This window comes from Sesamum indicum, linkage group LG13 (genome assembly GCF_000512975.1).
Source record: "Sesamum indicum cultivar Zhongzhi No. 13 linkage group LG13, S_indicum_v1.0, whole genome shotgun sequence".
NCBI lineage: Eukaryota > Viridiplantae > Streptophyta > Magnoliopsida > Lamiales > Pedaliaceae > Sesamum > Sesamum indicum.
Genome location: NC_026157.1, coordinates 1,666,005 through 1,688,048, shown reverse-complemented (window position 1 = coordinate 1,688,048; position 22,044 = coordinate 1,666,005). Strand labels below are relative to the sequence as shown.

General features: G+C 34.0%; 2 protein-coding genes across 2 annotated transcripts; both read right to left on the bottom strand.

The window, feature by feature from the left end:
• LOC105176089 (beta-1,3-galactosyltransferase 7-like) lies at positions 1,397–5,051 on the bottom strand. The gene is made up of 12 exons (XM_011098790.2): positions 4,824–5,051; positions 4,622–4,720; positions 4,216–4,312; positions 4,061–4,119; positions 3,634–3,845; positions 3,481–3,544; positions 3,010–3,082; positions 2,796–2,916; positions 2,587–2,674; positions 2,370–2,495; positions 2,081–2,190; positions 1,397–1,991 (listed from the first exon to the last, which is right to left on the bottom strand). Exons 2-12 carry the CDS (start codon positions 4,711–4,713, stop codon positions 1,843–1,845), a joined length of 1,191 nt encoding a protein of 396 aa, XP_011097092.1. The 5' UTR covers positions 4,714–4,720; positions 4,824–5,051; the 3' UTR covers positions 1,397–1,842.
• On the bottom strand, positions 8,316–14,060 carry LOC105176088 (ammonium transporter 3 member 3-like). The gene is made up of 3 exons (XM_011098789.2): positions 13,276–14,060; positions 11,931–12,216; positions 8,316–8,958 (listed from the first exon to the last, which is right to left on the bottom strand). Exons 1-3 carry the CDS (start codon positions 13,933–13,935, stop codon positions 8,435–8,437), a joined length of 1,470 nt encoding a protein of 489 aa, XP_011097091.1. The 5' UTR covers positions 13,936–14,060; the 3' UTR covers positions 8,316–8,434.

Below are 22,044 nucleotides of genomic sequence, written 5' to 3'. Positions count from 1 at the left end.
ATAAATTCCTTCATTTTTTTAATTATTCCTTTTATGTCGTATTTTAGATTGGATAACTCTTTATTAAGTATTTAAAACTTAAGTAGGACGTGAAATCTATATGTGCAAGCTATATGACAATCCCCCACTTAACTTGTACATATCACTTTCACTTAATATACAGATTTATGTCTATAAAAAAGTTTTTATTTTTATTTAAACTTTCAACTAGTGCAGGAGGGGCATAATCAACATGGTTGTATGTAACCCTATCGAAGGGGATTCCTCCAGCTTGAGGACGAAATATTTTGGAGGAAGTAAAATTTACATATGATGAACCTCTTGTCATTGAGATAACTAAGCATGTAGGACATAAGTTCCTTGTGGATAATGAAAGCTCTACTTAGGCCTGTCAATGGGTCTTGGTCAATGAGTCAAAATTGCACAGGTCCAGATCTATTGACCTAGACCCATATCTTTAAATTAGACCCAAACCCAAACCTATAGAATTAGATTAATTGGATTTGGTCGGGTAAAATACGTTCTTACACGTCAAGACTCAGAATCAAAGGCAATGTTTGGAATCATGTTTTTGCATTTTTGAGACAAGATAAAATACATTTAATGTTTGTTTTTGTATTTTTACACCTTATCTATGTGTTTTTTATTATTTTTTCACTTTCTATTTATAATATATAGATACATTTATATATATATATAAAATATAAAATAGACATGATTTGATAATAAACAGTAATTTTTAGCTCTAAAAAATACAATATTAAACATACAATATTAATATATATACATATTTATATATGAAAAATATATATAAAAAGAGATACGATTTGACAATGAACAATGATTTTTATGTCCCAAATCCCAACATCAAACCTACACCACTTAATTCAAGATATTTTAAATGACCTCAAAACATAAATCCAAACATACCATCTATTATCAACACACACGTATCTATCTCTATTTTTCTCTCTCTACCTCCAAAATACAAAATAAAACATTCAAAACATAAATCCAAACATAAGGAAAATTTTCCCATTTTCCCTCTTCTTCATGAACGCCATACCTCTGGATTCACCACTCTCTCTCAAGTTTCAACCAAAAGAAAATGACAATGATAATAATGACTATTTCTCTTTCTAATAACTTATATTTATAAGAAACAATCATTTAATAAAAATAATCAAGAATGGATTGATAAATATACATGCCCCAGTGATGTTACTTTTAAACAAATACATTAACAAAAGTATAGTTTATATTTTTCTTCATGCGTTTGTATAGTCTATACTAATTTGACTTGGATATGATCAATGAACACAATCATATAAATCCATCTAAATCAATACATATTTCACGAACAATATTTTCGTAAAGGGTCAAATAGTCGACAGGAGATCCTACTGCTATAAGTTATTGTCAATATGACAAATCCATCAATAATTGTTATGCCATTTGCTTGAAATTTACATTGACATGGACCTGCAAGTCCATGTCATCTTCAGGTTGAAAACATGGTGCTTTAACTACTGCACTAATTCAAATATTGGATACAACAATAGATGCTCCTGGTACATACAAGAAATTGAGAGACCAAACCTGGTCACTTGAAATTCTACACTTTTTTTTCTTGCCCTTTACTTTTCCTCAAATACAAAAGAAAAATCATTTAATTTTCCCATTGCATGCCTTTATAAGAGCAATGGATATTCCTTCTCCCTCAAGCTTCTTCCCCTCTGTTTCTATGTCAAGCATTAGGGAAATGGTGGTGAAAATAATAAATTTAAAGAGTGAGGATTATCGATACACTTAAATTAATCGATCGACTTCGGGTAATCCAAGTTAGAGAAGGGAGTTCCTAAGAGTAGTAACATCTTCACCGCACTTAACATGAACAATCTTGATTCTCTCCACAGAGTTGCAAATGCCACTGCAACTCCAATCAAATGTTGCGACACAAATGTTACCAGCTTGAGCTTTCCATTCACAGTCTGTACACATCTGGGAATTCTTAATGGTTGATTCAAGTCAAAGATTGAAAGCAGGCAACTAATGTGAAAAATGAGAATAGAAAGCTTACCAGGCGGAGTTCCACAACACATGTTGCGGTCATCAATGTGCATGACTTCAAGACCGATAAACCACGCACCAAGAGTTACGTCTTCGTTAGCATATTTGTGAAGAATAGGTCTGAAAATTCATGACAAGCACATTTTAACACTTTTAAGAAAGCTAACTTGTACTTGATCATCAACTATTAAGATCCATTACTATGCATTATTATGCAGTGTATTAAATTCACACAAGAAAGGGGCTGCACATAAAATTTTCCATTTCCTATCGAGATAAGAGTTTGGTATAATTCTTACTGATTGATAGAGATATATTTTGCTAGATCCTTTGATATGGCATATATTTGTCCAGTAGCATGTCGAAAGTATTTGTTTCCTTCCTCCCCGAACTTCCAATACTCAGGCTCATGGTATTTAACATTCCTAAAATGAAAAACAACTTGTAAGTAATAAAGAATCGATTTATTATAAAAGTGAATAAGATAGAAAACAAACAAATAAGAAAAAGCATTACTTCTGATAAAGAACTGGCCCCGACTTCATACATCCTATATAAACTCGGGGCTTGTTACGATGGCGTGCGAGAGTTGCAGCTAGCGCGCCTATATTGTACATGTTAAATAAAAAAATTATTAATTACAGAAGAGTTACAACTGGATATCATATATTTCATTATACTGTATAAGTTAGGAATGTGAAAAAATATAAAGAAATCAAATATACCCAAGTTTACATGAACATCGTCATCCACTTTGACGTAGAAATTAGCATCCCATGCTTTTACAACAGTGGAAAAGAATGATTTTGTCTTTGCTGATAATTCATGATATCCTTCAACATGATTCTAAAAAGGATATCAGTATAAAAAATTAATAACATTATACAAAAAAAAAAGCAAAAGGTAAAAAGAATATAATATGGGTGTACGATTCCATACAAGCCTAAGAAAGTCTTTGTGTAGGGCATCCTCAGAGTCAATTGCACGATCCAAAATGCTGTTAGATATTGCACTGAATAGTATAAAAATGTCAGCAATGGTTTCAAGATTTTTCTGTTAGGATAAGAAAATGAATTACTTGTAGTGTGAACCTCTCTTCACATGATTCATTCTAGAAACTTGTCTACACTCTTGTGATTCAATCATATCAACTTCTCATTTCATGTACCAGAACAATCAAGTTGTAGCCAAGGAACATGCAATGCAGTTTATAAAAAATCGGACAGAAAGTAGTCAAACCAAGTTCTTTTTATCAAGCCATCATACTATTGTTGCGTTTAATTTCTTAGACTCGGTATATGAATTCAAAATCAAGGTTAATTGAAAGGACCTAACTTTTGCAATTTGATAGCTAAATTAAAGCTAACATCATAAGTACAACCAAGCATAAAAAAGATTTTAAAAGATAACCTGTGGCCAATCATAAAACGAACCACAATACCCTTTTCTTGCTCAAGCTGAAGCAAACTTTTACCTATTAGATTTAGACCAAAAAAGTTGTAAGGAAAAATATTTGAAGATAAAACATTGCATGATGAGTACACTTTCATGGAAAAGTAGCACCTGTCGGCATCCATGTTTCTCTGATAGAATCACGTCTTTTTCTGCTACTGAATGCTGTATTTATACCTACAACCATAAATGCCTTTTTCCTTATCATGGTATCATCATTGTACGTTGGAATCGCAGTCATGTTCTCATAGTTTCCAATCTTTGGGGACTTTTTGTTTGATGGAAACTCCCATCGTAGTTTAGTAATGGAAGAGTCCAAAGATCTGACAAGCAAGCAACACAAATGGTAAGCTTAGTATAGTTTAATAACTGGAAACTTCTCATTGTCTTCTATGACCTATTCTCCATTCTTGGTCTAAATCATTTCCATCTTACAATCAATTTCAAGAGTGCAACCATTCTTCTAATGCTATTATCTTTCAGTTAAGCATCCAAAAGAATTACAACAATTATCAAGCAAAATTGACAATACACTCACTCTATAGCTTCATGAGCCTTGGTGAATTCTTTCATCACTTCCTCATCGCGAATTAGTTTCTACAACAACCAAAAATAACGAACAAATACACAACAATAGAAATCGAACACTCAATACAAAAACGTAAGTTTAGATAACTACTTTCGAAAGGGAACCTTATTTGTTACACAATCATCAGAGTTAGCTTCAAAATCTCCTAAATGTCGCCCTCTGTAGAGAATTTGATCTCTTGCTCGATGAGAAGCCAACATTCTACAACACAAGAAATCACGTAAGAACATAATATTAGTTACTCTTTAAGTGAAAATTTTCAACCATGTCAAGTATAGCATTAATGGTGAATCAACTACTGCTCCGATCAGCATTTTCAAGAAATTGTAAAACCTAATTGACATCAACTTTGATAATGGCATATACATAAAGCAATAAACACACAACACAAATACCAATGATATTGGAGCCAATGCAAAATTAGGCCTTCAATAACTTGAATGTATTGATATCAAATAAACAATCAACAATACACAAACACACGCGCACACACACACAAGGAGTGGAAACCTTTTGTTGCAAAGCATGCCGAGGACAAAGCTGGAGATACAGATGATCACAATCCATTTGATTGATACCTTCCCCCGACTTTTGTTCTTCATCCGAATTCTATATGGAATTAAAAGGGTGACAATTAATGTTTCGTCTAAACAAGATTAACCCATGAATATATATCGCTCACTAAATATATATAAAAAAATTGATTGAATACTCGATCAAATATATATATTGGGGACAAAACAAGGTGTTAATTCTCCAACTATAGTTGCCTTCATTGTTGTTTCGACGTGTTTATGGGACGTGAAAGAAGACGAATGTCAACTTGTTCCAAAGTTACATTTGTTGGTTGAACGGGATGCCTTTGCTATTTCCAAAGATTGCTCATCAAATACAAATGTACGAGGCCTGAGATCTGATATGTTTGAACCAAGAAAACTGAAAGAGTGGAACTATTCATCCATTCGGCATGGAATGTCGTGATCCATTGATTTTAATTAGAAAAAAAATAAAAAGAATCTTTTGGAAAAAAATGTATTTTTCTTAAATATTTGCTTGGCGTTCAGAAGACACCTGTCCATGTTCTTAGTGAGTATTAAGTCGTTACTTGACTCAATAAATAATTTTAAATTAAATTTTATCGAGTCTTGGAAGATTCAAGTATGTAGCTGGAGTGCCTATAGAAGATGTTATTTTAGCAATTTTCAAAATAACTTTCTAAAATATATGTCATATAATGAGTGAAAATATGAATACAAGCTACTCTTATGTATATCAATATCAATATAATGAGTGAAGATGTTATTTTAGCAATTTTCAAAATAACTTTCTAAAATATATGTCATAAAATAACTCAAATTTTAGTTGATGAACTTCGATTGATGATGTCTTAATCAGATTAAACCAAAATTCAAAAGAATAAGAATAAAAGATTCTTGATCCAAGTTGGAAGTCTTAGTTTGTGAAGAAGAGTTTTCTAAAGAACAATTTGAGGCTAGGTTAGAGGAAATTATTGGGATAGGTAAAAATATCATTACATTTTGTTAAACCATTGCGCATGATTGTCAAAAAATGTATAGGCTATTAGCAAGTGCACTAATTATCAAATAGTATAAAAATATCGTTCCCACGATAAGTTAATGAAATAAGTACCACAATTATAATTAATCCTCATTATTTGGAGGACTGAGTTTTTAAGAGATGATTAACTACTACTAAGAGAAAATAAATAAAACTTGTAGAGAAATTGAGTCGAGAAAATTGACTAATGGATGAGATGCTAAGTTATAGGTCAACCTAAATGATTAAATGAGTATCCCATTCACAACTTAATCTAACAAATATTTATTTTCATAAGTTGAAGTTTTTCCCAAATATACTTTCTCAAAATTATGCAAAAGTTTATTATATAGGAATGAGAAAAAAAATTGGATAGTCCTCTAAATCATTTTGGTTCTTTGACTTTGACAATATTAGTTTGAGTCTTGTATCTTCCCATTTCGCTTAGATTCGATCCTACAGCCCATTTTATGACCATTTTGCCCATTTTGGTAATAAAGCCTAATAGTCCATTCTAATGCTCTAAAAACGGCCCAACATGCTTCTGAAATAAATTAAGCCCACATAAATTCATACTTTTTTCCGACCTTGCTTTTGGATATTCCAAGTTCTCAGCTTTATGGACTTCCTCCAACCACACTACCGCAGCGGATGGTTCGCAGGCACTTGGCTTCTTCAGCAACAAACAACACAGCCCTATTTCGTTTTTTACCTTAGGGCATAGAAGACACTCCAATATAGGGACTTAACAAAATTTTGGATAACAAATTGAACAGAAGCCTTACTTTTATTGAAGAAATATAGAAAATATTACATAGTTATTATTTTCTCCTCTGGAGAAGACAACTATTTAGCCTCTCATATGAAAGAGGTCTGGACTCTTTGGGGAAACCGCCACAAACTAAAAGCTTAAAACTACAAAGATTTAAAAGATTCAAATTATTATACTTTGAAGAGTTTGAGAAGTTTGCTGATGATCCTCATCTGCTTCATTGCTACCTTATTTATTAGCGTCCGCGGACTTCAAATCTGGACTCCAAACTTATTTTCTGTTGACGTCACTGCGTTCATCATCGTCTTGTCTCTTTCGGATGACGTCACCGCGTTCGTCATCACCGCGTCTTTTCCAGTGGTTCGTCATAATTTTTAGAACTGTAAATGTGCAGAAATTTACCCGTTCCACTTCTCTTAGCTGGGATTCCACCATGAACTTTAGTAGAGTGTAAACGCCTCACTGCATTTCCTGGTAGTATTTGCTGAACTTGAAAATTTCTCAACCATTCTTGTTCTCTTCTGGAGTGAGAAGCCTTGGTCAATCCTCTTGAGACTGTTGTAACATTTGTCAAGAACTTCCATAAGAAATTTCCTTCTTCAGGTTGAGGTAAGAAATAATCTAAGGATAAGGTTCAATACACTTTAAATAGGGCAAATCTCTCTGATCAGAGCACACAGGTTAAAGTGAATTGATCACAATACACAAGTCTCCTCTAGATACTCTCTCCAAAATCATTCTCTCACTATATATTTTCTATCTATATTTTGCCTTTGGAGCGCACCAAAGATTCAACAAATTTGAGGTGTATAAACAAGTGGATTGCTCTGGTAATGATCCACAAAAGCAAGCAAGTTGTGTTTCTGGGTCTGCACAACAATTGAGAAAGTGTCCATCATGGTTATCTTGAAGATGATGTGCGTTTGCGTGAGTGACCTTGTTGATGAAGAGAAAGACATGTTTGTGCACGAATGAGCTAAAGGCCTGTAGACGAGCTAGATTAGAATACATGGATCGACATAGTTCCTCTAAAAAAATATTAGTGAAAAACACACCAGTAAATTATGAAGCATAACATTCGGACTTCACATAATATTTACAAGAATGGCTTCACTTATACTATTTTACTGAGATTTAACACTCTCAAGATGGAAATCGAGAAATCTTATTTCTTAGTAAGATTGAGGTTAAAATGATTCCATTTCACATGCCTATGAAAATGAACACATGAGGTAAGGAACAACTGCTAGTTCTATCACCATGGAACCTTCAAGTATGTTGCTTCACCTTTCTCATAGACACCGAGTTTGACGGCCAATCTATGGTAATCAATGTCAAGTAGGACCCATAGCTGTACGATCCAAACGTCGCACCACTTGTAGCCAACATTAAGAACCCAACTCTACAATTTCCTCCGCAAAGTGCATGTCATGACAAACACATCAAGCAGTGTAGCATCGGCATGCCAACTGCCTTTGATGAAAAGCATACAATAGGACGAAAATGACTATAAATTTATTGACTACGGTTAACTAAAATCGATTAAAAAATATAGAATTTTCACCAAGAAAAAGTTATTTATTATGGCTAAGAGCAATAGTTAAAAAAAAAAAAAAAAGTCATGGCAAACATTTTAGCCACCCTTACAGATATCACAGCCAACAACCGTTGCATGGTCATGATTAATGACTATTTGCTACGATTATTTTGTTTTAAATCATGACAATTAGTCACATGGTTAAATGCTGTAATTTTTGTTAGTGATGATTATTAAGTCCAACTCAATCTACCTATTTTTACTTGATATATGAATCAGAAAGAAAGTCTGAGTTAATTAACTTGAAACATTTTTCAAGTGAGGGTTTTAATTGGAGGGTGCAAAATGACAAGTAACTAAAAAAAGGTTCATATACACACATTAAATAAGTTTGGCAGTCTAGAGATGACAATCGCAATGCAAAGAAATGAACCACATCCGGACTACTATCCATTATTTACACAACTTGTGTAGCCCCGATGGCCGCCTTGTGATGCGGCGTCTGAACATCGGGCGTGCTGCCATGCTTGGTGTGATCATACTTCTCCCCATCACCCCAGAGAGCGTACGCCTCCTCGCCATGCACCGCGTCGTCTCCTATTAGCAACTGCTCCTCCGGCATGCGCAATGGGATAACGAAACTAATCAGAACACAAATGATCGACGTGACAACTATGTTCCAACCAATGATGAAACCGCCGCCCACAATTTGTTTGAGGAATTGCACGCCACCGACGCCGCCATAGACTCCTCCGCGTGAGTTGGTGACAGGCAGGAAGAGGGAGCAGAGGACGGGCTCGGCAAAGAGGCCCGTGAGTATGCCGCCGAGGAAGCCGGCGACGGCGTGGGTGTGGAAGACTCCGAGTGTATCGTCGATGGTCTGGAGGAGCCACCACTTCTTGTGGACTATCATCATTGTGAACCATGGAACGCTTCCAGAGAGTATTCCCATTACTATGGCTGCCCAACCTTGAACAAGGCCTGGATTTGGATTTTGAAGAGAAAAATGAATATTTATATTAAATATTAAATATAAGGAATAATTACACTTCTCTGTTGAGATTTGATGCAACTAACGTCCAATTTGTTTTATCTAACAAATAAGTCTTTATATTAGTCAAAATTAACAAAATCTGATAATATTAACAAAAAAAAATCGTATAAAAATTCATATTTACCTCCAATTAACTTATTATTAGTCAAATAAATTCTTCTATGATCCAATTACCTCATATATCTTTACAAGTTAATGCACGAGAGATATATTTTCATCATCATAAGAATGTTAAATTTGACATTGTATTTAGCATCAAATTTTTTCATAATTATTTTCTTGTAGTGAATATAGTTCAAAATGAAATTTTAAGGATTTCAATTTTTTGTGGGACAAATTTATTCAAACAAGTTTGATGATTTATTATTATAACTTTGAAATCTTTTGAATCGATCAAACCACAATATAAGGAGAAATTGACAGTAGTACATATGTATTATGTCTAGAACAAAAAATAACTATTAAATATAAAATAAAATAAAATATTTTATAAACTCTTAAAAGTATCTCATAAAATATAATTAATAATTTATATATAATAATACCATTTCACTTACTATATAAATTAATAGTAAATTTATCATCGTATTTGAAGTTGTAAATAGCTTAGTATAGTGTAATAGGTTGACTCAGAGACTTTTGAAGAAAACATACAAAATAGATAAATAATTACAATGTAAAAAGCTATCAAGATTCTATGTTGGAAATTTGCAAGGGGGCATATGTTGGAGACTTATGAATTCAGACTTACTGAAAATGAAAGCTGCGCTAAATTCAAAAGCACCCTCAATCTACTTCACACTACGTGCCTTTGTATAACTTTTTTTAAATTATTTAAAATAAAATTATGTTGATATAATTTTTTACTACTGAATTTTTAAAAATAAAAAATACTTGAAAGTATATATAAAAGTTAATATAAATATGAGATTTATAAAAAAAAAAATATGAATAATTAATAAAAGATAAAGATGTAATACTCCAGAGAGAAAAATATATAAGACAAAAAATTATTAAGATAAAGTTATGCAAGACTCTGATGGGCTAAATTGGTCGAAAATTTTGTTAATTTTTTAGTCTATTTTTGGTTAATTGATTAAAAATTATAATTTTAATTTTATAAATTAATTTTATATGATAAAAAATATCAACTCCTTCAAAGTTACAGAACTAAAATTGATTAAATTGGATCGTTTGTAAGCCACATGCAATTTTTCAACCAATTGAACTAAAATTGCCAACATTTTAAAGTAACAAAAATAAATTGCGAAAATCAATTCATCCAGAGTAAAAAAATGCTACCCATTCTAAATTACAGGGCTAAAAAATTAAAAAAGAATTTAGACTAATATTAAATTTATGGATTTAATGCAATTTACCTCCATATGATATTATAGATGAGTACATTACCCCTCTATAAAAAAAAAAAAAAAAGCAATTTACCCCGCCTTTGTTTATTAAAATAAAGTAATTTACCCCCTGTCTAGAAAGGTAAATTGCTTCATTTTAAAAAATACGAGTATTGAAATTAATTGCTATATTTTAAAAAATACAGTGAGGTAAGTTGCTAATTTTTTTTAATAGAGGATAATTTGCTCATTTACAATCTCACATAAAGTTATTTGTATTTTTCCTTGAATTTACTCACTTTCAATTATATATAGTACAATTTTTTTAATATTCCGAGTAAAATGATTGATCAACTAAATTATGTGATGTCCTTTCTAATCTAATCTAGATGGCTCATTGACTCACTCCATCTTGATCATATAGGGTGATTCTCAAACTTGACTATGTCAACCCTCACCATTGAGTAGTTACAAATAAGAACGACAATAAGCCGGGTTTTGAAGTGGATTCCTCAAAATTCAAGATATGACCCGGTAAAAGGGTTTTGGACCTGAAATACCTCCCGGTTGGATTCTCTTGGCCGATTTAAAAAATTCCTAAAATATTACAAAATGTCTTTTTTATTAGTAATGCAAAGAAAAATTTGCATTTTACGTTCAGATAAAATTGTAATTTTAATCTTAAATTTTAATTTTGTTAAATTTCTGACAGTAAGAACCTTATAATTTCCATCAAGACTCAACGGAGTTCATGTGCTGGTTCCGTTATAAATTTAATAAAATTAATATTTCGGACTAAAATTATAATTTTTTAGAATTATGGGGTGTAATATGGTTAGCTAAAAATAGTAGGACCAAAACAGCATTAGAAACTAACTTATGAGACATCAAATGCATGAATGTTTCATAATACTATTATAACTAATTTATACATACCAAAAAATAATATTTTGGAATAAGTACATTCCCCTCCCCTGAAGTTTTTTATAATTATACGTAGATTTCTTGTAGTTTGAAAAAATTACATTTAGTACCCTTAAAATCTGTTTTCATCTAACAAATGAGTCCCTTCATTAGTCAAAATTCACCCATTTTTCTGTATTAACAAAAAAATGGGATAAAAATTTATACTTACCTTCAATTGACTTATTACTGATTACAACTCAAATAGATCTTTTTATGAGCAAATTATCCCTATATATCTTCAGATGTTAATGCATGTGGGGAGGTATATTTTCACCGTTATAAGGATAATTTAGTTGGAAAAATTTATTTGATATTAGTAATAAGTTAATTAAGGATAAATATTAATTTTTATTCAATTTTTATATTAATATCAGCAAATTTAATAAATTTTAACTATCGAACAGACATATTTATTAAATGTAAACAAACCTTACGAAGGAGAAGATAATCATCCGTAAAAATTTTAGTAAATTTATATATGAGTGCTTTAGGTTTTACTTAGTTCAATTTGTATCAAACAAAAATGTGTTCAGTATTGTAGAAAAAGTAGAATAAAAATTTGTGATATAAATTTATAATATTACCTGCACCCGGGGTGATGCAAACAAGGCCAGTGATCATACCCTGGACGGCTCCGATGACGGAGGGTTTGTCGAAGAAGATGACGTCGAGCCAGGTCCAGACGAGGAGGCTGGTGGCGGCGCAGATGTTGGTGTTGAGGACGGCCATGGAGGAATCGATGTTGGCGCTGTAGGGGTCGCCGCCATTGAACCCCGCCCACCCCATCCACAGCAGCCCCGCCCCCGCCAGCATTAGCAACACGTTGTTCGGCGGAAACCTCTCCCTGTCTGCTTTTGATCTTGGCCCCACCTGCATGCCCCAACATACATCAAATGAAAATCAAAGTCGGCTTGAATTGCATTTTATCCTCTTGTAAGAGAGAAATAAATGACAGCACGAGAAGTCCACCCCAATTTCTTTGAGTTCGTCCCCGAAAATTAAATAAGTTGTTGGGATCTTTGTTGAATATTCAAAGTTGGGGATCTCTTACTCCTACCCATTTTAAACATGTAACTAGGAAAAATTGTGATTTTAGTCATTATAATAAATTTCGATCATTTGTATTCTAAATAATATTGAAGTAAATTGGCAAAATAAATTCATAACAAAATTGAAATTGTCACCCGCATTATATTTACAGGATTAAAATTATAATTTTTTTTATTTAACTACTTGCCATTAATTAATATCCAAAATATATATGTTATTAAGAATTTAAAATGCTAACTTATAAATACATCAGTTCAAAAGCAATCTGACTTTTTTTCTCTTTTCCTACCCAATGAAGCTCAAGATGATTATTTTTTTTAGTAAATCGATTACAATCAAATTATGATATCAATTATTGAAATATATAATAATCAATATCAAAAATTTATATTTAATCAATAATTACTAATAAAATAGAATAAGAATCAACATGTAGGTGGGATACGAATTCATGACTTTATAATTATGACAACTCAATTTCTTTAATTGCTAAGTTAGATCTCATTGGCTGAACTTGATCCTTTTAAAAATTCTTTCGGGAACCAAGTCACATAGATATGTAATTGGTCTATTTTCTTGATCTGTGCACACCACAAGTAAGTAAAATTTTACTTACCATATAATTGATTTAAATTTATTCAAATCGGGTCCAAACTAAAATTTCTCGATTCCTAATCATAAGGATTTAACTATTATTTTTGGGTCAAATTATTGAATTCTTTCATCTCTTGTACAAAGTGATATGTATAAAATTAATCCATGTCACTTATATATTTAATAAAATTTGTATTAGAATTTCACAAATATTAAGAAGTCACGTTTAAAGTCAACGTCAAAATAGGAGGGGTCGACGTCATTAGAGCATAGTAGCGCACTCACCCAGTAAGCAGCGGTGATGCCGGCGATCCCCGACGAGAGATGGATGACATAGCCACCGGAGTAATCAATGACGCCCCAGTGGAACAAGAAGCCGCCGCCCCACAAGCTGAAAGCCCCCACCGTGTACGAGAACGTCAGCCACAGCGGCACGAACATCATCCAAGCCTTAATGTTCATCCTCCCCAGCAACGACCCCGCCAGCAGAATCACCGTTATGGCGGCGAACACGCACTGGAACCACACCATTGACGCCATCGGATAGTATGGCGTCGCCATGGCCGTCTCCACCGTGCCGTTGTGGAAGTGGTGGACGGTGGCGGGCAGCGCCGCTTGCTTGATCAGGAACTTCTGGCCCAAGGCGGGGCCGGCTTTGCCCCAGAACGGTAGGAGCTTCTCGCCGAAGGACATCTTGTAGGCCCAGATGACCCAGCAGATGACAACGGCGGCGAAGGCGTAGAGAGCCATGAAGGCAGAGTTGACGGCCCACTTCTTCTTGACTATGCTGCCGTAGAGGATGATGAGGCCGGGGACACTCTGCAGGCCGACGAGGGTGGCGGAGGTCATCTGCCAAGCGTTGTCGCCTTTGTTCAGCCAGTCGGGCACCGCCGCCGACGTGTAGGCTTGGTAAGCCTGTGGGACGGCGGTGGCGTTGGCGGCCATGGCTGAGCTGCGATTGCAAGAGGTAATTAATTCAGCTTCTTAGTAATTTCTTGATCGCAGAATATAGATAGTCTTGTGGGAGAAATAGTGGAAGTTGAAGGGAGCAGTGGTAGTGGAAGACTTTGATATTTATATCAACGCGTTGTTCCTAGAAAAGAAGGAAAGAGAAAGGATAGAAATGCATGAATTGCGTAGACCTTGAAGAATTGTGTATCCAAAGTTTTGAGATTGCCTCTTGATCGCATATTTATTTTAAATTAGGAAAAAATGTAATTTAACCCTTCTGATATTGTAAACGTGCAAATTATCTGTTATAAAATAATTAGTAATTTATCTTTCTGTATTTTTAAAAAATATAGCAATTTATCCCCTGTATTTTTTAAAATCTAAACGGGGAGTAAATTGCTTAATTTTAAAAAATATAAGGGTAAATTATTATTTTTTTATAAAGGAGTAATTTGTTCATTTGCAATATTAGAGAGGTAAAATACATTAAACCCTTTTAAATTATATTATATTTTTTTATATATAAACATGCTGTGGGTATAATCTTTTTTACATAACATAGATGAATCATTTCTGTAGAAATAATGTGCATATATATTAATTTAAATACAATAAAAGATATATATGCATGATATAATTTGAAATAGACTTCAATTTGCTAGTTCCATATCATAATATGTCCTATTTCTAATTGACATCTTATATAGCTTTAGTTCTGAATTCAATTTTTCTATTTCATGAAATTCAATTACATTTTCTGTTTCATTTAGTATCTATACACACCCTATACAGAAATTATATTTTATTTTAAAAAAATTATACAAATAATGTGTATATGCATTGTTCTCTGCAAAAAAATACACATATGAAATAATTGACGCAAGCAAAAAATACAGTGTTCAGCCCACTTGGAACGGAAAGTGATAAAATAAGAGTTAGAAGATAAAAACGGTCAAATAAGTGAAGAAGAGAGTGTTATTACTCGATTTTGTGTACAATAAAAATATTGATACAGAATTAAAGCTCTAAGTACGAAATTACAATGCTCTTATAAGCTAACATGGTAGCAAAAGGTGAAAATTGTAGTAGGTAAGCTCATAAAGTATAATTAAAATATATAAAAAATATATGAATGTGTGAATGTATCCATCTGATCATATCCTTCTCCCGCTGGAGAGTGCTCTATTTATAGGCAACCACAAGATTGTTGAAAAAGATCACGAATTTGGGGGAGCATGTTGGATATTGCTGAATCCGCCTCAAATTTGGTGCAATGTCCCTAGTGGTTGGCTGATCCCCTCAGATTTGAGAGGTAGTTGGAGAATCCTCCCCCACATTCGAGGGACTATTGGAGCCTGTTGTGTATCTACTGGAGAATAAGGATGTTGCCTTCTTGGATTTTCAAGGAGGTAGCTGAGGAGACATCTCTCAACTGGAATCCAATCTTTTTAGGATTCACAATACTTCTCTCTAAGAGCACCATGTGTCCCTGACGGGGCTGATGATCCTTAATGATTCTATGATGGGGATCTCCAAAGGTACTATATGTAGCTGCTACATAGGTCCCCCATGAACGCCATGTGGAGGACCTTTGACTTTGGTTGGGAAACTTCAAGTTCTTAAGCTTTCTTGTGGGCCTGTAAAACTTTTTAGATTAGGGCCCTCTTAGATCTAGCTCGCCCGGACTTCTTTTGGGCAATCTATTTTTTGGGAGAAAGTGCTTGTACCCCTGGCCTCTTGGGTCTTCTCCCAAACTGGGGCTCTTGAGGGGCGGCATGGGCTTGAGTTTCTTTTTTCTTTTTGGATCACTTTGGGGTAGTCAATTTTTATGCACATCATATATATACATTAAATAAAGTAGAAAGTAAAACAGATTTAGAATGGAAAAAAGCCAATATGATCTCTAATATGGCATCAATTTACCTTTTTCTTTGTCTTTTTTAGGAAAAGAAGAAAAGGGATTTTATAGCTCAAACTAAACATCCAACAACCAAAAGAAAGCAGAAGCTGTGATAATAGAAAGAACAAGCTCAAGAGCCCGCACACTCATCCGACAACCCTCACACTTGGGATATTACTATGATATGCACTACAAACAAGCGAATAGGTCACCTCTCCCTGATGTTGTGAAGCTAAGGTACCATTGAACCAGTGTGCTTGCACAATAATCTCATCTGCTGACACCTGGATGTTCTCAAAGATCCCCATATTCCTAACGCACCATAGGAACCAAGAAATAAGGATGAAGCGCCTGAACCTTGCACACCCCACATGGTAGGAGACACCACACAGTCACTCCTTTGAGTTGTCATTATCTTGTGATATGCAACTCCATAGGAGATCGGACAAAGCCAAACTAGTCAGAGTAGGTGCATCTACCAAGTATGCTGCAAGTGCTCCTGTTTAGCCCTGCACCACACACAAGCCCCTTGTAGCTCCGTTCCCCTTCTAGCTAAGTTTGCCATCGTGGCGAGCACGTCCCTGCAAACCCTCCATACCAACAACCTAACCATGGGGGAGGGGGGGGGGACTCTCACCTTCAAAATGAAGTCCCAATTCACTGGGCCAGTCGATGGAACCCCTCTGCTACCCCTCTGTTGGACAACCTCATATCACTGATAGCGAGCTGGTAGGCACTCTTAATTGAGAACCTACTGTGCTTTTCATGGTGACACTGATGTCATTATCCACACTTGCTTCAAGGGGAATAGATAGGATACACTCTACATCTTCAAGGCTAAAGACAACCCGAGTCAACTCCTCCTTAGAACTACTCCATGCACCTAGTAAAAAGTTGTCAACATTGGCATTGGCTACGAACATGTTAAGCACAATGAGGACTCAATTATCAACCAAATATTAATCCTTCAGCCCAATCCCACCTTTCATCATGAGCCCACCATGACCAGGTCACCTCTCGCAAACATGCTGCGCTACATGAATGAGCCAGCAGAGCTGGGCTGCACTGGGAAAAAATCTGTCGATGAGAAGTAACACTGTTTTAGGATCCTACTTAGAAGGCACTTTGGATTAGTCACGATGCACCAAAGTTGTTTCTCAAGCATGGATTTGTTAAAGGAACTTAATTTCTGAAAATCAAGGCCCTCATCTTCCTTGCTCACGTAGAGTTTCTCCCAACTAATCCAATACGTTCGTCTATTATCTGATCTGTGCAACAGGAAATCTGCCATCATTCTTTCGAGCTCACAAAAAATTGAGTGAGGGAGCTGGAAGCAGCTTATCACAAAAGCGGGATCGATCTGAAGGCTAACTTGATAAGGACAACCCTTCCCAATTGTGATAGGTTCTTGTGTTTCCAACTTTGCACCTTCATCTAAATTTTGTCCTTCAGGTACTGTAAATCTGATATTTTGATCTGCCAATCGTCACTAGGAGATCAAGGTACTTGTTGTGTTTATCCTTGACCCGCACACTAAGGAGCTCTCCAAACTCCTCGGACCTCACTCGGTGAGTTGTGGCTTAAAACAATAAAAGATTTATCCAAGTTCGCCATTAATCCCAAGGCCCATTCAGAACTGAGAAAAAGTCGTTTTACACATTGCATGGTGTCGCTAGTAGCTTGACAAAAGACTAGAGTGTCGTTGGTAAAGAGAAGGCAGAAAACATGTGAAGCATGCCAACAAACCGCAACCCATGGAGCTCTCCCGAAGGCTCCTTCATGCTAATTCAGTGACTCAACGCTTCTCACCAGACAATAAGAGATACAAAGAAAGGGAGTCCCCTTGCTGGAGTCCCTTCTCTGGAAAGTATTGAAACTTTTTCTCAGATAACATAAAAGAATATGACACAAGTGATACACATGTGTCATTAAGAAAGAAAAATATAGGATGAAATCCTAATTTAGCTAACATTCTTCTATGGGAAATCCACTCCACACAGTCGTAGGCCTTGTTGAGGTCAAGCTTTAGCGTCGCGTGGACAACAGACCCTAGTACTTATGATCTAGATAGTGATTGGTTTCATAGGTTACTGGCACATTATCTGTAATTAACCGGCTGGGGACAAATTCAGATTGGGTTTGAGAGATGAGAACGTAAATGAAGGGCTTAATCCTAGTAGTGATCATTTTAGAGACAATCTTGTAAAATATATAGCATAGATCAATAGGACGAAGGTGATTCACAAACTAGGGATCTGAACTTTGGGGACCAAAACTACGTATAATTAAACTTAGGGTCAAAGTTCTAATAATTCAAAAAGTCAAGAACAAAATATATGACCTCCAGCCTTACAATACGCTAATATTTCTGAAAAAACTACAGGAGATAAACCATCAAAATCTTGGGGATTTAAGGGGTTACATTTTCAGTTTAGCAACATGTACCTCCTCTGCTATGTAAGGTTGATTCATTGACTCATTCATGTTGTCACTGACCTACATCGACAACCCCTTAAGAACCACGTCAATATCTTCCACACTCAGTTGAGAGGACCTATATATCTCTCGATAATGCTCCAAAATAATCCTATGAAGATCCTCCCTTGAAATGTTCCAATTTCCATTGCCATCCCTTAGTTGAGTGATGGTGTTCTTTTGTTGTCTAATTCTAGTGCTAGCCCTTGCGCGTTTCGATCCCCTTCCTTTAGTCACTACGCCTTGATTCTCTGTTCTCGTGATTTCCTTGCGGGTAAGAAGTTCCCCGAGCTCTCGATGCAGCACAACCACTGCCTAGCAGCCGTTATAATCGGGGTCTTAGAGGTATCATATGTTCCTCTAGCTCCTTAAAACCCTTCCTTAACTTACCAAAGCATGCCCTATCCCAATTGGGTAGACCCACTCTAACCTCTCTCATGTAGTCTACCACTAAGCCAAGTCGCCAGTGCTCCAGTGTAGTCGAATGACATCCTCACAATCTGCTGTTGTAGACCACATCAATTCGAATTTGAATAGCTTCAGTTGCTTGCCATAGTGTGGTCCGCTTCCAGTAGATAGGAGAATAATCAATAACAAATGATCCGACCCCTTGGCTTTACTGCATACCATTTGTGCATTAGGGAACAAGTCTCACCACTCCATCGTTGCCCATGTCCCGGTCCAGCCAGACTTGGACAGTCCCCGAAGCTTATCTCATATTGCACCAAGTGAATCTATTACCCCAACAACCAAGGTTTGTTAGCTGACATCTATAATGCATGGACACAGACACGACGATACACACAGTATGACACGAAAATGGCAACATGAAAGATGTAGAAAAATTAGGACATGACACGAAACTGACACGGCTATATATAATATATATTCTCAATTTCTCATAAAATTAAAATATGCAACATGAACAATATCATAATAAAATATAAAATAAGCATGTTTTATATCTGTATTTTTAACCAAATGTGGCTTCAAAAATATAGATAATCAGTTTATTTTAAAGTATGCGATAAAAAATTTTTAATATTCAAATTATTTAAATCATCATGATCATCTCCCAAATTTTTAGTAATTACTTCTCAAAACTTTTACGTGAGCTAATTTTTTTTATTTATTATTAGTCAAAATCCTTTTTTATACTGTTAATATAATTTATTTATTCAAAAAGAAAAACAACAACATATAGAACAAATTATCAACGGCTAATTTTTGTTAGTAAAGAAGTTCTGTTTGATTACTTATGACACTTTAGCAAATTAGAGTTCATACTGCAGTAAGATTTCAATGCCAAAGTTTTAAGAACTAAATCTTGAACAAATACTATACATATTATTATAGATTTTAATAGTTTGTTGCATTTTTTCACGTGATTGGTATCTCGTTGCATGATATATTATTTGCTATTTTCATATGAATTTTTTAATTTTGTTCCGAAAAAGGTACTTCGCGAGCAAAAGGAGGCCATATATAGAGCTTATAGGCTACTCATCAAGCTCCTCTTTCGTAATTGAAATGGGACTCATGCCTACATCATCAGCTCATAATCGAAGAACTTGGGATAGATTTAAATGCTAATTCGACGTTAAAAGAGATTTTTTTAAATTAAATTTCTCAATTACAAAAATACCCACTTTTAAAAGACACAAACCACATCAAGTACATTAAATGATGGGTGAAAGTGAGGATTCACCTCATTGCATTTAACGCGATTGCAATAATTACACCTCGAAGAAGGCGTATTATAAATATCAAAGATAGAATGAGAGAAGGACATCTTGGGATCTAATGTAAGTGCTATCTCGTTGTACCCAAACATTTTATAAATAATTTTGATATCTTATTTATTCAAAAATTATAAAAAATTATTTTAAAATAAAATTAAATAATTTTTTAAAAACACCCAATTAAAAATAACAACTTATAAAAAATAATAAGTCTGCCCAAACACTTTCCGATTCACGTTTCTGCTGGTTTATATATTAAAGTCGTGGACAACTGTATTTGGACAGGTCGCACTATCTGCCACCTCAAAGCCTTTCACAATCTTCCACAGGGAATCTTTCCATGAATCTGTTAATTTTCCGTGAGCTGGGGAGTTGAAGATTCTCCCACGAATCAAAATCAAGAGTTCCCTTGGAATATACGCAATATGTATACGTGGTTGACCTACAAAATAAGAATGGGAAAATAAATAAATAAAAAAGAGCTAATTGGTACTGTGCAATAATAATAAAAGGGTGAATAACAATTTATCCTCCTGTGATATTGAATATCAATAAATTATTTTTCTATGAAAAAAATATGTCGATTTACCCTCCTATACTTTTTAAAATGAAGCAATTTATCTCCTTATACAGGGAGGTAAATTGCTTCATTTTTAAAAATTATAGAGGAAAAAATTATTGTATTTTAAAAAATATAGGGAGGTAAATCGCTATTTATTTTTTTATAAGGGGGTAATTTGCTCATTTATGATATCACAAGGGGGTTCCTTGTATTTTTTTCAATAATAAAATATATATGTAATTTATTGTGTTAATTTGACTTGAGCTTTAACTATAACAACCGAAAGGGGGTGGGGAAAATTGCATAAATGTACATGCGGATAATTACACTTTTTCTTTCTTAATATTTGATATAATTATACGTAAATTTTTTATGATTTGTATAATTAGATCTAATATTTTTAAGGTTTCCTTTTGTGTAACAAATAAGTCTTCCCATTAATCAAAATTTATCAAATTTTGCCGATATTAATGAAAAAGGGGATAGTGTATATTTACCTTCGATTGACTTATTATTGATTTATTATAAAGTAAATAATTTTTTTTATGATCAAATTATCCCTTATATTTTCAGATATTAATTCATGTGAGGAGCTATGTTTTCACTATTGTAAGAGTAGTTTAGTGAGGGGCACATGTCAAATTCCAGCCAAGTTTGCAAGTTTTAGCAGATTATGTCTGCCAATATTCTTTTTTTAATTGCAGGATTAACTATCAAAATTAATTCCAACATGACTAAAATTGCCATAATCCTATAGTTGGATTATAATTACAAAATTCATATATATATATATATATATATTAGTTGTTGTTGTACGTGGTGCACCCGAGCATACAAAAAAAAATCATTGCGTAATATGAAGAGAAATTATTAAAATTGTGTGAGATTAAAAAATATGGTGTACGTGGATAAAGAAAAAATAAATTGTGGGGATTTATTAAAAGTATGAAAATTTTCAGTAAAAAAATACAGAGACGGTGAGAAAAAAAATAAATTGTAATTATAGATTTTTTAAAGATATGAAAGTTTGTGAGGAGAAAAAAATATAAAAAATTTAGAGAGAAAGATGAGAGAAGAAGATGAAGTAGTGATTTGAGAAAAATATATAAAATTACGCGATCGTTAATAAATATTGATATTATTTTGACCAAAAAAAATTCAATGGAAGAAATGAATAAAAGGATAAATTTGAGTGTTCAAAATTGGTACGATAAAAAAGATTCTTTTATAATAATATAGATATAATATATATATATATATATATATATATTGAGTTGCCGCACATCTGACGTTGACTATACAGAGGAGCGTATAAATGACTTATAAGTTTCAAAACAACATTCATAAACGAGACAATATTCTAAATAAAACCATATGACTTATGTGAAATTGCAGCATACAAAACTTTGGGCATCAAAAGATCA